Below are 12,453 nucleotides of genomic sequence, written 5' to 3'. Positions count from 1 at the left end.
CCCCGGTTTCTGATTTTCTTTTCAAAAACACCCCCAAAATTCAAAATTTCACCATTTTTTCCCAAAATCAATTTCAATTAAATCCAAATAATATTTTTACCCAATTTTATCATTATTATTATTTTTATTTTCATTAAATTAAATAAAAATCTAAAAAATTCAAATACAAAAAAAAAATAAAAATAAAAATAATAAGAATAAAATTAAAAATACTTAGGTGTTACAATTTACTTGACACCAATTGATGGGGATTCCTGATAATCGAAATGTAAGTATAAACTTAACACTTCTTTCGTGAGAGGAAAAGTTAAATGTTACAGACTTTGATATTGAAGCTGACAATAAACAAGAATCTTATGAGATAATTTGTATTTCTCTAATACACAATATTTTCCATACATAATTTTGGCAATTAATTAACATTACAAGGATATATTGGTTTTGAAAATTCAAATAAATATTTTTGTTAAGCAAACACAATAAGAAAAAGAAATATTATTTCAATCGTTTTGAAAATTTTTATAAAATGGTATTTTTTTAATTATCATTAAGTGCACACATAAATATATTAAAATATTACAAACTTATATATATAATATAAGCTTTTCAAGATTTATATTAAATTGCAATTGAATTCACAACATTTATTGTCATTAAATAAATATAGATTTTTTTTACCTTACTTGTTATATATGTATTGCAGAATATAGAATGGGGTTAATGGCTTTATTTGTGGTAAAAGACATGTATTGGAATGGAAAAAAAAAAGAAAAAAAGAAGGCTGATCTTTTATTTAAAAAATAATAATTTCATTAGGATAAAACAAAAAAAATAAAATGTAATAAAATTTGATTTTTTATGAAAAATAATAATAATAAAAATGAAAACACAATCCTCACCTACTTAAAAAGAATCCACTTAGAGACAATCAATGTACATGACCCTTCACCATTAAACTTCTTCTACTATTTATACCTTTTTTTTGCTTTCTTCATATCCCCACATACATTTCTCATTCTCTTTTGTCTCTCTCAATCTGTTTCTCTCTCTCAAAAAGATGTCGTCGATTCCATCTAAAACCAAGAGCCCAAAAGTCACTGGTTGGGAGATCCAACCATTCGCAGAAAAAGTTGAAGCAGGAGTTGCTACAGATCAGGATTCAGTCAGAAAAAGAAGGGCATGGTTTAATATTACTAATAGAGTGCGAAAATTCATCGGGATAAGTTCTAGATTATGTAGATATGTGAAAGTTTCAATTATTTTTTATTTTTGAGAATTTATTAAAAGGCTTAATCTTGAAACAGAAAATAATGAAGAAGTTTAGAGAGAAGGTGAAAGAAGAAGAAAAAGAGAAGGAAGCCCATCAAGCCACATAGGCGGAACAATTAGCTGTAGAAGGGATTCATATTGCGGTGGAGGTTGGTTCCGTCACAGTTTCTCAACCATCAAACCTTCGATTCTTTACTGGATTGTGTATCTGCGATTTGTAGAGGGTTGAAGGAGATGTTTGGGAGTTTACTGCCAATGAGAAAATTTACCATTAACAAAACCCATTTGACTTAAACGAAAATCATAGAGAGTGAAAATTTTACTAACCATATCAATATTATTAGCCAGGGCGAGAAGATCTTTTGGAAGACTAAAGGAAACTGCAGTGGTTCTAGCTACTGGACACTTACCTTGTCTTTTGCATTTATGTTGATTTTCCTATAAATTAATTGACACTAATAACTCTATCATCTAAAAAAACTCAATATATAAAAAATTATTTCATATATATATATATATAGACACATAGAAAAAGAGAGAGATCGTGGAAGTACCATTTGAGAAGATTTAAAAGGGTGGACGTCTTCTTCACCCGGTCTCCTGAAAGAAAGAGGAATTGTTGGTTCAGTCTCCGTCGCAATATTAACCCCTTCTGCAGCTAATTGTTCTGCCTGTGTAGCTTGACGGGCTTCCTTCTCTTTTTCTTCTTCTTTCACCTTTTTTCTAAACTCCTTCATTATTTTCTGTTTCAAGATGAAACCTTTTAATAAAATCTCAAAAATAGAAAACAATCGAAACCTTCACATATATGCATAATTCGGAACTTACCCCGATGAATTTTTGCACTCTATCAGTAATACAAAACCATGCTCCTTTTTTTGGTTGACTCCGGATCTGCATCAACTCCTACTTCAACTTTTTTTGCGAATGGTTGGATCTCCCAACTAGTGACTTTTGGGCTCTTGGTTTTAGATGGAATCGACATCTTATTGAGAGAGATTGAGAGAGAGAAACAGATTAAGAGAGACAAAAGAGATTTGAGAAATGTATGTGGGGGGGGATGAAGAAAGCACAAAAGGATATAAATAATAGAAGAGGGTTTAATGGTGAAGGGTCATATGCATTGATTGTCTTTGAGTGGATTCTTTTTAAGGAAGTGAGGATTACGTTTTGATTTTTTTATTATTATTTTTCATAAAAAATCAAATTTTATTATATTTTACCTTTTTTGTTTTATTCTAAATAAATTATTATTTTCTAAATAAAAAATCAGCCTTCTTTTTTCCTTTTTTCCCTTCTAATACATGCCCTTTACCCACTCATAAAACAAGTAATCTCATTCTATAATCTGCAATATATATATATATATATATATATATATAACAAGTAAGGTAAAGAAATCTATATTTATTTAATGAAAATAAATATTGTGGATTTAATTACAATTTAATCTAATCCTATAAAACCTTATACTATATATATAAGTTCGTAATATTTTAATATATTTATGTATGCACTTAATGATAATAAAAAAAACCATTTTATAAAAATTTTCAACACAATTAAAATAATATTTCTTTTTTTGCTTTTGATTGTGTTTGCTCAACAAAAATATTTATTTGAAATTTCAAAGCTAATATCTTCTTATAATGTTAATTAAGATTGACAAAACTATGTGTATGTAATGATCCCGAAAATCCAAAAGAAATAGATAATAACTTAAGTGTGGAAGCGAAATAAAAGGTTTAAGGTTTATATTCCTTACACAATAATTTAAAAGTACTAAACAGCATTACAAAATTCACCCTTTAAAAAAAAACACAAGAAATGAGGAAATAAACGAAAAAGAGAAAATATATAATATCTACTCGCAATCTTCTTGCGGATTGGGCTCTAGAACCTAATTCTCTTGATCTGAAATGGTTAAATAAGAAATGAGCTACACGAATCCAGTAAGGATATCACACTATATCACTGACACAGAAATAAAGGTGGGTATAAAAACAAAAACAACTAATGGAGTACTAAATTTAGCAAACTCATTTATCAATCATAAAATCATTTACCGTTCACTTACCGCAGTAGAATTTATGAAAACAACCTATGCAGACAATAATATCATACGGATTATAATTTCATGTAAGATCAGCAATATAACACATATTATAAATCTATACACATCGTCAAATAAATCAAACAATAATTGTCACCTTTTCACCAACCTACTAGTATCCATGGGGGTTCATAGGGATGTCCCCGCTACACGTGACCCCTTTTCTTTAACAATCTCAATTACGGGCCGTCCCCATATCCTGTCCGGTATGAGCACCAAATTATCAAATCTCAATACCCCGTCCGGTATGAGTGTGAAGCGGGCCGGCCCCATGCCCTGTCCAGTATGAGCACCAAATTATCAAGTCTCCATACCCCGTTCGGTATGAGACAACGTTCACGGTAGAGTTCCCTGTGTACCCGGTCTGTCCACTATCTCCTAGGATATCTAGTAAGGCTGCCATTCCATCTGTTTATTTAATCACACAACTTTTCCATTTTCCTTTAGTCTCCATTTTCCAAATCTGTAACGGCCCCGGAAATTTAAATGAAATGTATGTATTAAAAATCTCAAATGCGGAAGCGTAATAAAAATTTTGATTAACATTCCTTACACAATAACCAAAACGTACTCAAAATATAAAGGAACAAACTAACTAAAAGAGATACTCGAAATAAGAACTATAAATATAACTATGAAGTCTTTAGGCGTTTCTTTCGCCGTCTTCCTGTGGAACGGGCTCAGGAACAATGTCTTCCTGATCTGAAATGGTTAAATAAGGAATGAGCTACACCAGCCCAGTAAAGACATCACACTATCTCACTGCCACAGAAGTAAAGGTGGGTAAAAAACAAAAATGATCAATGGAGCATAATTTATAACAAACTCATTTATTAACATAAAAACTTTTACTGTCCACTTACCTCGGTGAGATCCATAAAAACAACATATGAAAGCAATAACATTATCATCATCATGAAATCATATAGACTTTATAACATAACACTTACCATGCCTTTGTATTTCAATCATTAAACAACATATTTTCCTCTTCTACCAGCCTACTAGTATCCATGGGGATCCATAGGGGGTCCCCGCTACACGTGAACCATTAACATTAATAACCTGATTCTAGGGCCGTCCCAATACCCCGTCCGGTATGGGCGCCAAAATCATAAACCTCCATGCCCTGTCCGATATGAGGGTGAAACGGGCCGTCCCCATACCCCGTCCGGTATGAGAGACCACGTTCCCGGTAGGGTTCCCTACGGACCCGGTCCGTCCACCATCTCCCAAGATATCTAGTCAGGCTGTCCACCTTATCCATTTATCAATTCACATAACCTTTTTACCTTTTTCCTTGATCTCAATCATCCAATCATACACAACATGTAAACCAGTAATTGACACCAAACAAGATAACACAGTATCGGGTTCACCATAATACAAACCATAATAAAAAAAACCATGATTCATGCATACAAGACCATAACATAATTACATCAAACATCATACTGCATTTAATATTGAAAATTAGATCAAACAACAACTGACCAACAATGTATCAGACTCGGGCTCCATTGAAAACCTTAATTAATTATACATCTATGAAGTCACAAAGTACAGTTTAATTATTTATTTAGCTTTAATACCATGATAGGAAATAAGGTGAGGGGTCCTTACTTGTTCGGGGTTTGAAATCGGCTCTATAGTGCACCTACGGGCTGTCCCTAATTTTTCTGAATTTTTTCTCTGAAAAACTGAAACGCACTCCCGGTACCTGCATGTGTCTCAAAATGTCTCAAATCAGACCTAGGGCCCCTTTCGGCCAATATCGAAATTCCAGCACGGCGGCTCCGCCGTGCTCCGGCGACGGTGCCGTCGGCTGCGGCGGCGATCCTCCTCGGGTTGGCCGTTTTAAGCTGAATTCGGCCAAACTTGCATCGGTCCCTGCGATAATACAACCCTAGGCCCTCGGTGGGCCAAAAAATCACGAAAAATTGAGAATTACCAGCGGCGGTGCTCTCGGGTGCGGCGGCTCCTCTGGTGTGAGTCGCATTTTGATGTTTGGCTCCGATCAACCTGTAAAGAAAATAACGATGATCACAGTGGTATAAAATTTGCATCGAACGGAGGCCGGGAAGGGCCTCATTGGAGGCAAAAATAGAGGGGAGTCGCGGCGGTGACGCCGAACTTCAGCGGAGTTTTCTGGGCGATTGGCCGGTGGTTTGGCTACGGTTTGGCCATAGGTGAATGCAGCATCGAAAAACGAGCCAGGGGGAGAAAATTTACTTCGATTGGCAGTCGGAAACTTCTCCGGTGCGGCGGCGGGTGGCGGCGGCCGGCTGCTCCAGCGTCTGGTTCTTCTTCTCCGGCGAGGCACTGGCGGCTAGGGTTTTGTGGTCGGGTGTGGGTGGGGTTATTTATACCCTTTGCCTTTTAATCTCAACCGTCCATCAAGATTAAATATGAACCGTCCGATCGCGATTTAATTAAGATTAAATCTGAGCCGTCCATCGCGATGCGATCTGGGCCATCCGTGCCTGAATGAATCTGGGCCGTCCGTACGCGTGAAACCTTAGCCGTCCGTATGCGCGGGAATGGATCTGGGCCGTCCGATCGTGCGCACGCAGATCGCCCACGTGGCCCGTCCCTTGTCAACATTTCCTTGCCACGCGGCGTGTCCTGGCTGGCCGGGGCTGCTGACCGGGTTTTCAAGGCATGTATGATTGCGGCAAGCTCTAAGTCATGGGTGGGATAGTTCTTCTCATGATTCTTTAACTGTCTGGACCCATATGCTATAACATTTCCATGCTGCATCAGAACACAACCCAGGCCTAAATAGGAGGCATCACTATAAACTGTATATCCTCCCGATCCACTCGGTAAAGCCAGCACGGTTGCAATAGTCAGTCGTTTCTTTAATTCTGAAAAACTTCTTTCGCAGTCCTCATTCCACTCAAACTTGGCATTCTTCTTTGTGAGTCGGGTTAGAGGAGCTGCTAGACTGGAGAATCCTTCAACGAACCTGCGGTAATAACCTGCCATTCCTAGGAAGCTACGAATTTCCTTAACTGATGTCAGCTTCTCCCAGCCAAGTACCACTTCAACCTTTTTGGGATTCACTGATACCCCTTCCTTCGATATGATGTGTCCTAGGATGGCGGTCTGCTCAAGTTAGAACCCACACTTACTCAACTTTGCATATAACTTCTTGTTTCTGAGGACCTGTAAAACTTGGGTAAGATGGTGAGCATGTTCTTCTCTACTTTTTGAGTAGACTAAGATGTCATCAATGAACACGATAACAAATTGATCCAAGAACTCTCTGAAGACCCTGTTCATCAGATCTATAAAGATTGCCGGGGCATTGGTTAGCCCAAATGGCATGACCAGGAACTCATAGTGTCCGTACCTGGTTCGGAAGGCCGTCTTGGGGATGTCTTCTGTTCTTATCTTCACTTAATGGTAACCTGATCACAGGTCTATTTTAGAGAAGACCTGTGCACTCTGCAACTGGTCGAAGAGGTCATCAATCTGGGGAAGGAGATACTTGTTCTTGATCGTAACCTTGTTCAATCCTCTGTAATCAATGCACAGTCTCAACGTTCCATCTCCCTTCGTTGTAAAAAGTGACTCCGGCACCCCAAGGGGACACACTGTGTCTAATAAACCCACTGTCTTGTAATTCAGTGATTTGTTTCTTCAGCTCTTCCATCTCAATGCGGCTCATGCGGTAAGGAGCAACCGAAATGGGCTGGGTACCTGGCTGTAGGTCTATAGTGAACTCGACTTCTCTGTCCACTAGCAGACTGGGCAGTTCGTCTGGAAACACATATGGGAAGTCTCAAACTACCGGAATCTCTTGAATACAAATTTCCTTCTTGGGCTTGCCTAGTCAGAGAAAATAGCAAGATTAAGGCACTAGAAGTTAAGAAAACTTGCCATCAAGGAATAAGTACTGAATGATTTTATTAATTTGTAAATGGATCCTCGTTAGGAGGATTAAATACAACTTTCTTGTTAAAGCAATCTATGGTGGCGTGATACGCCGCTAGCCAATCCATTCCTAAGATTACATCAAAATCCCCCATGTCTAACCCTATCAGGTCTACATTCAGTTTCTTATTTGCTATCTCCACGGCATAAGCCCTGTAGATAACTTTCCCTAGTAGTGTTTCACCCCCGGCAGTAGACACAAACAACAATGAATCAAGTTTATTAGGTGATGCATTAATCTTGGAAGAAAAAACATGTGAAACAAAAGAGTGCGATGCACTAGTGTCAAATAAAACATGAACAGTATGGTCACAGATAGTATACATACCCTGTATCATATCCGGGTCGGCGTCGGCATCCTGCTGGGTAAGGTTGTAAGCTCTGCCCTGGATAGGAGGCCTTCCTTGATTCTGGTTTCTCGGGCATTCTCTTGCATAATGCTGGGCACTGCCACATATGCGACATGTGTTGTTGAGGCGGTAGCAGGGTCGGTCCCCGTGATCTCTGCCGCAGTGCTGACAGATCTTCCCACGTGCTGCCCCTGGAGCCTGAGGAGGGGCCTGGATGGCTGGTCTGGGCCTCTTATTTGGTTGGGCAGGCGCAGTAGGTGCTGGCCTGTAGAACGGAGCTGAGGGTCGGGAACTCCCTCCTGGCTGAGGACGGGTGTTGAAGCTCCTTTCCACGATCTGTGCCTTTGCTAGGACTGCTGAATATGTCTTGAGTTCCAGTACTAACAAGTGTTCCCTGATCTCCGGGCGGAGACCCCACTGGAATCTCCTGGCCTTTTGGCCCTCATCCATCAATGTCTCCGGGGAGTATCGGCCCAGCTCTAGGAACTTACGAGCATATTCCGATACTGTCATGTTTTCCTGAACCAGTTGAACGAACTCCATTTCCTTTAGGTGTCGGATATGCTCAGGGAGATACTCCGCATGGAAGGCCACTAAGAACTGCTCCCAAGTGACTGGTGTAGGCAGGGTGGTCTGCTTGAGCTCCCACCAATGTCCTGCTTCCCCTACTAGCATGTAGGAAGCAAGGGCAGCTCTCTACTTAGGAACTACTCCCAAGGTCCTGAAAGCTCTCTCAGTCTCCGCCAGCTAGTACTGGGCCTCTTCAAAAGAGGATCCCCCTGCAAAGGTGGAGGGGTTCAGTCTCCTGTACCTTTCTATGTAGCCTAGGTCGATCATGGAAGGAGCGGGGTCTCGTGGAAGAGGGACTGGACCCAGCTGGGGATAGACTAGGGGGTCCTGTGGTGGCACCTGCTGATATGATGGGGGCACTGGACTGTACTGTGGCGGTGCCGGGTAGTACCGTGGCTGGGGCACCGAGTTGTACTGCGGTAGTGGTGCCGGGTGGTACTGTGGAGGAGCAGGCTCGTGCCGGGGTGGCTCGGGATCAGCCTGCTGTAGCGGAGGCTCAACTTGCGGTAGTGGAGGAGGGTCGGGTAACTACCTTCTCTCCTCACGCCCTTGCTGGGCAGCTATGAATCCTTCCATCATCTCAAATAACCTGTCTACATCCTCCCGAAGTGAATTATCCCGGGCCGCTTGGTTTAGTGGGGGTCTTCCTCTCCTCATTTCTCTACACCTGCATTTCATAAGGAATGGTTGAGTAACGATTTATTGGTGAGTATTTCTCTAAGCATTATTGTATAAGGGATGGGTCCGAGGAACGCGGCTCTGATACCAAATGTAACAGCCCCGGAAATTTAAATGAAATGTATGTATTAAAAATCTCAAATGCGGAGGTGTAATAAAAATTTTGATTAACATCCCTTACACAATAACCAAAACGTACTCAAAACATGAAGGAACAAACTAACTAAAAGAGATACTCGAAATAAGAACTATAAATATAACTATGAAGTCTTTAGGCGTCCCCTTCGCCATCTTCCTGCGGAATGGGCTCAGGAATAACGTCTTCCTGATCTGAAATGGTTAAATAAGGAATGAGCTACACCAGCCCAGTAAAGACATCACACTATCTCACCGCCACGGAAGTAAAGGTGGGTAGAAAACAAAAATGACCAATGGAGCATAATTTATAACAAACTCGTTTATTAATATAAAAACCTTTACTGTCCACTTACCTCGGTGAGATCCATGAAAATAACATATGAAAGCAATAACATTATCATCATCATGAAATCATATAGACTTTATAAGATAACACTTACCATGCCTTTGTATTACAATCATTAAACGACATATTTTCCTCTTTTACCAGCCTACTAGTATCCATGGGGATCCATAGGAGGTCCCCGCTACACGTGAACCATGAACATTAATAACCTGATTCCAGGGCCGTCCCCATACCCCGTCCGGTATGGGCGCCAAAACACATAAGGTCTCCATACCCCGTCCGGTATGAGAGACCACGTTCCTGGTAGGGTTCTCTACGGACCTGGTCCGTCCACCATCTCCTAGGATATCTAATCTGGCTGTCCACCTTATCCATTTATCAATTCACATAACCTTTTTACCTTTTTTCTTGATCTCAATCATCCAATCATACACAACATGTAAACCAGTAATTGACACCAAACAAGATAACACAATATCAGGTTCACCATAATACAAACCATAATAAAAGAAACCATGATTCATGCATACGAGACCATAATATAATTACATCAAACATCATACTGCATTTAATATTGAAAATTAGATCAAACAACAACTGACCAACAATGTATCAGACTCGGGCTCCATTGGCAACCTTAATTAATTATATATCTATAAAGTCACAAAGTACAGTTTAATTATTTATTTAGCTTTAATACCGTGATAGGAAATAGGGTGAGGGTCCTTACTTATTTCGGGGTCTGAAATCGGCTCTACAGTGCGCCTACGGGCTGTCCCTAATTTCTCTGAATTTTTTCTCTGAAAAACTGAAACGCACTCCCGGTACCTGCACGTGTCTCAAAAAGTCCCAAATCAGACCTAGGTCCCCTTTCGGCCAATATCAGAATTTCTACACGGCGGCTCTGCTGTGCTCCGGCGACGGCGCCGTCGCCTGTAGTGGCGATCTGCCTCGGGTTGGTCAAAAACGGCCAAATTCGGCCAAACTTGCATCGGTCCCTGTGATAAAACAGCCCTAGGGCCCTCGGTGGGCAAAAAAATCATGAAAAACCGAGACTTATCGGCGGCGGTGCTCTCGGGTGCGGCGGCTCCTCTGGTATGAGTCACGTTTTGATGTTTGGCTCCGATCAACCTGTAGAGAAAAGAACGGTGATCACAGTGGCATAAAATTTACATCGAACGGAGGCCGGGAAGGGCCTCATCGGAGGCAAAAATAGAGGGGAGTCGCAGCGGCGACGTTGAACTTCGGCGGGGTTTTCTAGCCGATTGGCCAGTGGTTTGGCTACGGTTTGGCCATAGGCGGATTTAGCATCGAAAAACGAGCCAGAGGGAGAAAATTTACTTCGATTGGCGGTCAAAAACTTCTCCGGTGCGACGGCGGGTGGCGGCGACCGACTCCTCCGGCGTCTGGTTCTTCTTCTCCGGCGAGGCATTGGTGGTTAGGGTTTTGTGGTCGGGTGTGGGTGGGGTTATTTATACCCTTTGCCTTTTAATCTCAACCGTCCATCAAGATTAAATATGAACCGTCCCATTGCAATTTAATTGGAATTAAATCTGGGCCGTCCATCGCGATGCGATCTGGGTCGTCCGTACGTGTGAAATCTGAGTCGTCCGTGCGCGCAGGAACGGATCTGGGCCGTCCGATCGCTCGTACGCAGATCGCCTACGTGGCCCGTCCTATGTGAACGTTTCATTGCCACGTGGTGTGTCCTGGTTGGCCGGGGCTGCTGACCAGGCTGCTGACGTAGCTGCTGATGTGGCACAACTTTTCTAAATTGCGTTTTAACCCCCGGTTTCTGATTTTCTTTTCAAAAACATCCCTAGAATCTAAATTTTAATCTTTTTTTTCTAAAATCAATTTCAATTAAATCCAAATAATATTTTTACCCAATTTTATCATTATTATTATTTTTATTTGCAATAAATTAAATTAAATTAAATTAAATTAAATTAAATTAAATTAAATTAAAATCTTATAAATTAAAAATAAAAAAAAATTAAACTAAAAATTCAAATACAAAAATAAAAATAAAAATTCAAAAAAATATATATATATTTGGATGTTACAAAATTACCCTTAATCACACAAACAAGCAAACATGCATCAGGGAATACAAGCATATCTCAATTTCCCAATCAACATTAGCCATAAAAGGCAGCAATTCATGCATTCAAACCATAAAATAAATCAATAAGGCACTATCATGCTTTTAGACTGTAAAATACATCAACAGAGATTAACAGAGAATAATTTTCGGTTCGGGCTCCATTAGCAATCAGTGATTAATTATGCACATTTATTTAATTTACACAAATACCATATTATTATTTATTTAAACTTCAATTCTATGATAGGGAATAGGGTGAGGGATTCTTACTCGATTTGACGTCTGAAAAGCTAAGCTGTTTACTGCACTTACTAGCAGTCCCTTGGTTCCCTGAGTTTTTCTCCGGGAATCGAAACGCACTAATAGTACCTAAAAATGTTCCAAATAAACCCAAAATAAGTTCGAGGGCCCACTCAGCCAATTTTAAAATTTTGGCACGGCGGCAGTTCCCCTCGAGTTTGCCATTTTTGGTCAAATTCGGCCGATTTTGCATCGATCCCTGTGAGAAAATACGTTAAAGGGCCTCAGTTGGCAGAGAAAAATACAAAAAACTGAAACTCACCAACGGCGGGGCTCTCCGGTGTGACAGCTCCTCCAGCTCATATTGTGGTTGGGTATTTTGCTTTAGTCAACCTGTAGAGAAGAAAACGGTGATCACAACGGTGGAAAAATTACGCGAAACGGGAATCAGAAAGGGCCTCATCGGAGGCGTTTTGTGAAATTCTCCATGGCGGCGCCGGCAGGCTACGCCGGTATTTTTTGACCAATTGGCCGGACTTTTTGCTCCGATTTAGCCATGGGTGAGCTTAAAATTGAATTTCGTGCGAAAGAGAAAGTTTTACCTTTTTTGGCAGTCGGCTCCCCGGTGGCTGGGTCGTCTTTCCAGCGAGGGGGTTTGGAGGCTAGGGTTAGAGTTTGGTGCGGATGGGGGTTATTTATATAT

At 40.4% G+C, this 12,453-nt stretch overlaps 1 protein-coding gene across 2 annotated transcripts; it reads right to left on the bottom strand.

Annotated features, from left to right (window-relative positions):
• Positions 1-768: 768 nt before the first annotated feature.
• LOC110824948 (uncharacterized) lies at positions 769-2,395 on the bottom strand. 2 transcript variants are annotated; one of them, XM_088209818.1, is made up of 4 exons: positions 2,098-2,395; positions 1,824-2,012; positions 1,597-1,707; positions 769-1,518 (listed from the first exon to the last, which is right to left on the bottom strand). In XM_088209818.1, the coding sequence occupies exons 1-4, from the start codon at positions 2,167-2,169 to the stop codon at positions 1,516-1,518; spliced, it is 375 nt and encodes a 124-aa protein (XP_088065944.1). In that variant the 5' UTR covers positions 2,170-2,395; the 3' UTR covers positions 769-1,515. The 2 variants fall into 2 exon arrangements, 1 of the variants encoding a protein (XP_088065944.1); XR_015814079.1 differs by lacking the exon at positions 1,597-1,707 and having other exon boundaries at positions 2,098-2,388.
• Positions 2,396-12,453: the final 10,058 nt, after the last annotated feature.

The sequence above is a fragment of the Carica papaya genome, chromosome 8, assembly GCF_054855325.1.
Source record: "Carica papaya isolate Zhongbai chromosome 8, ASM5485532v1, whole genome shotgun sequence".
Lineage (NCBI taxonomy): Eukaryota > Viridiplantae > Streptophyta > Magnoliopsida > Brassicales > Caricaceae > Carica > Carica papaya.
The sequence above is the reverse complement of the archived record's forward strand: the minus strand, read 5'-3'. Positions and strand labels throughout refer to the sequence as shown.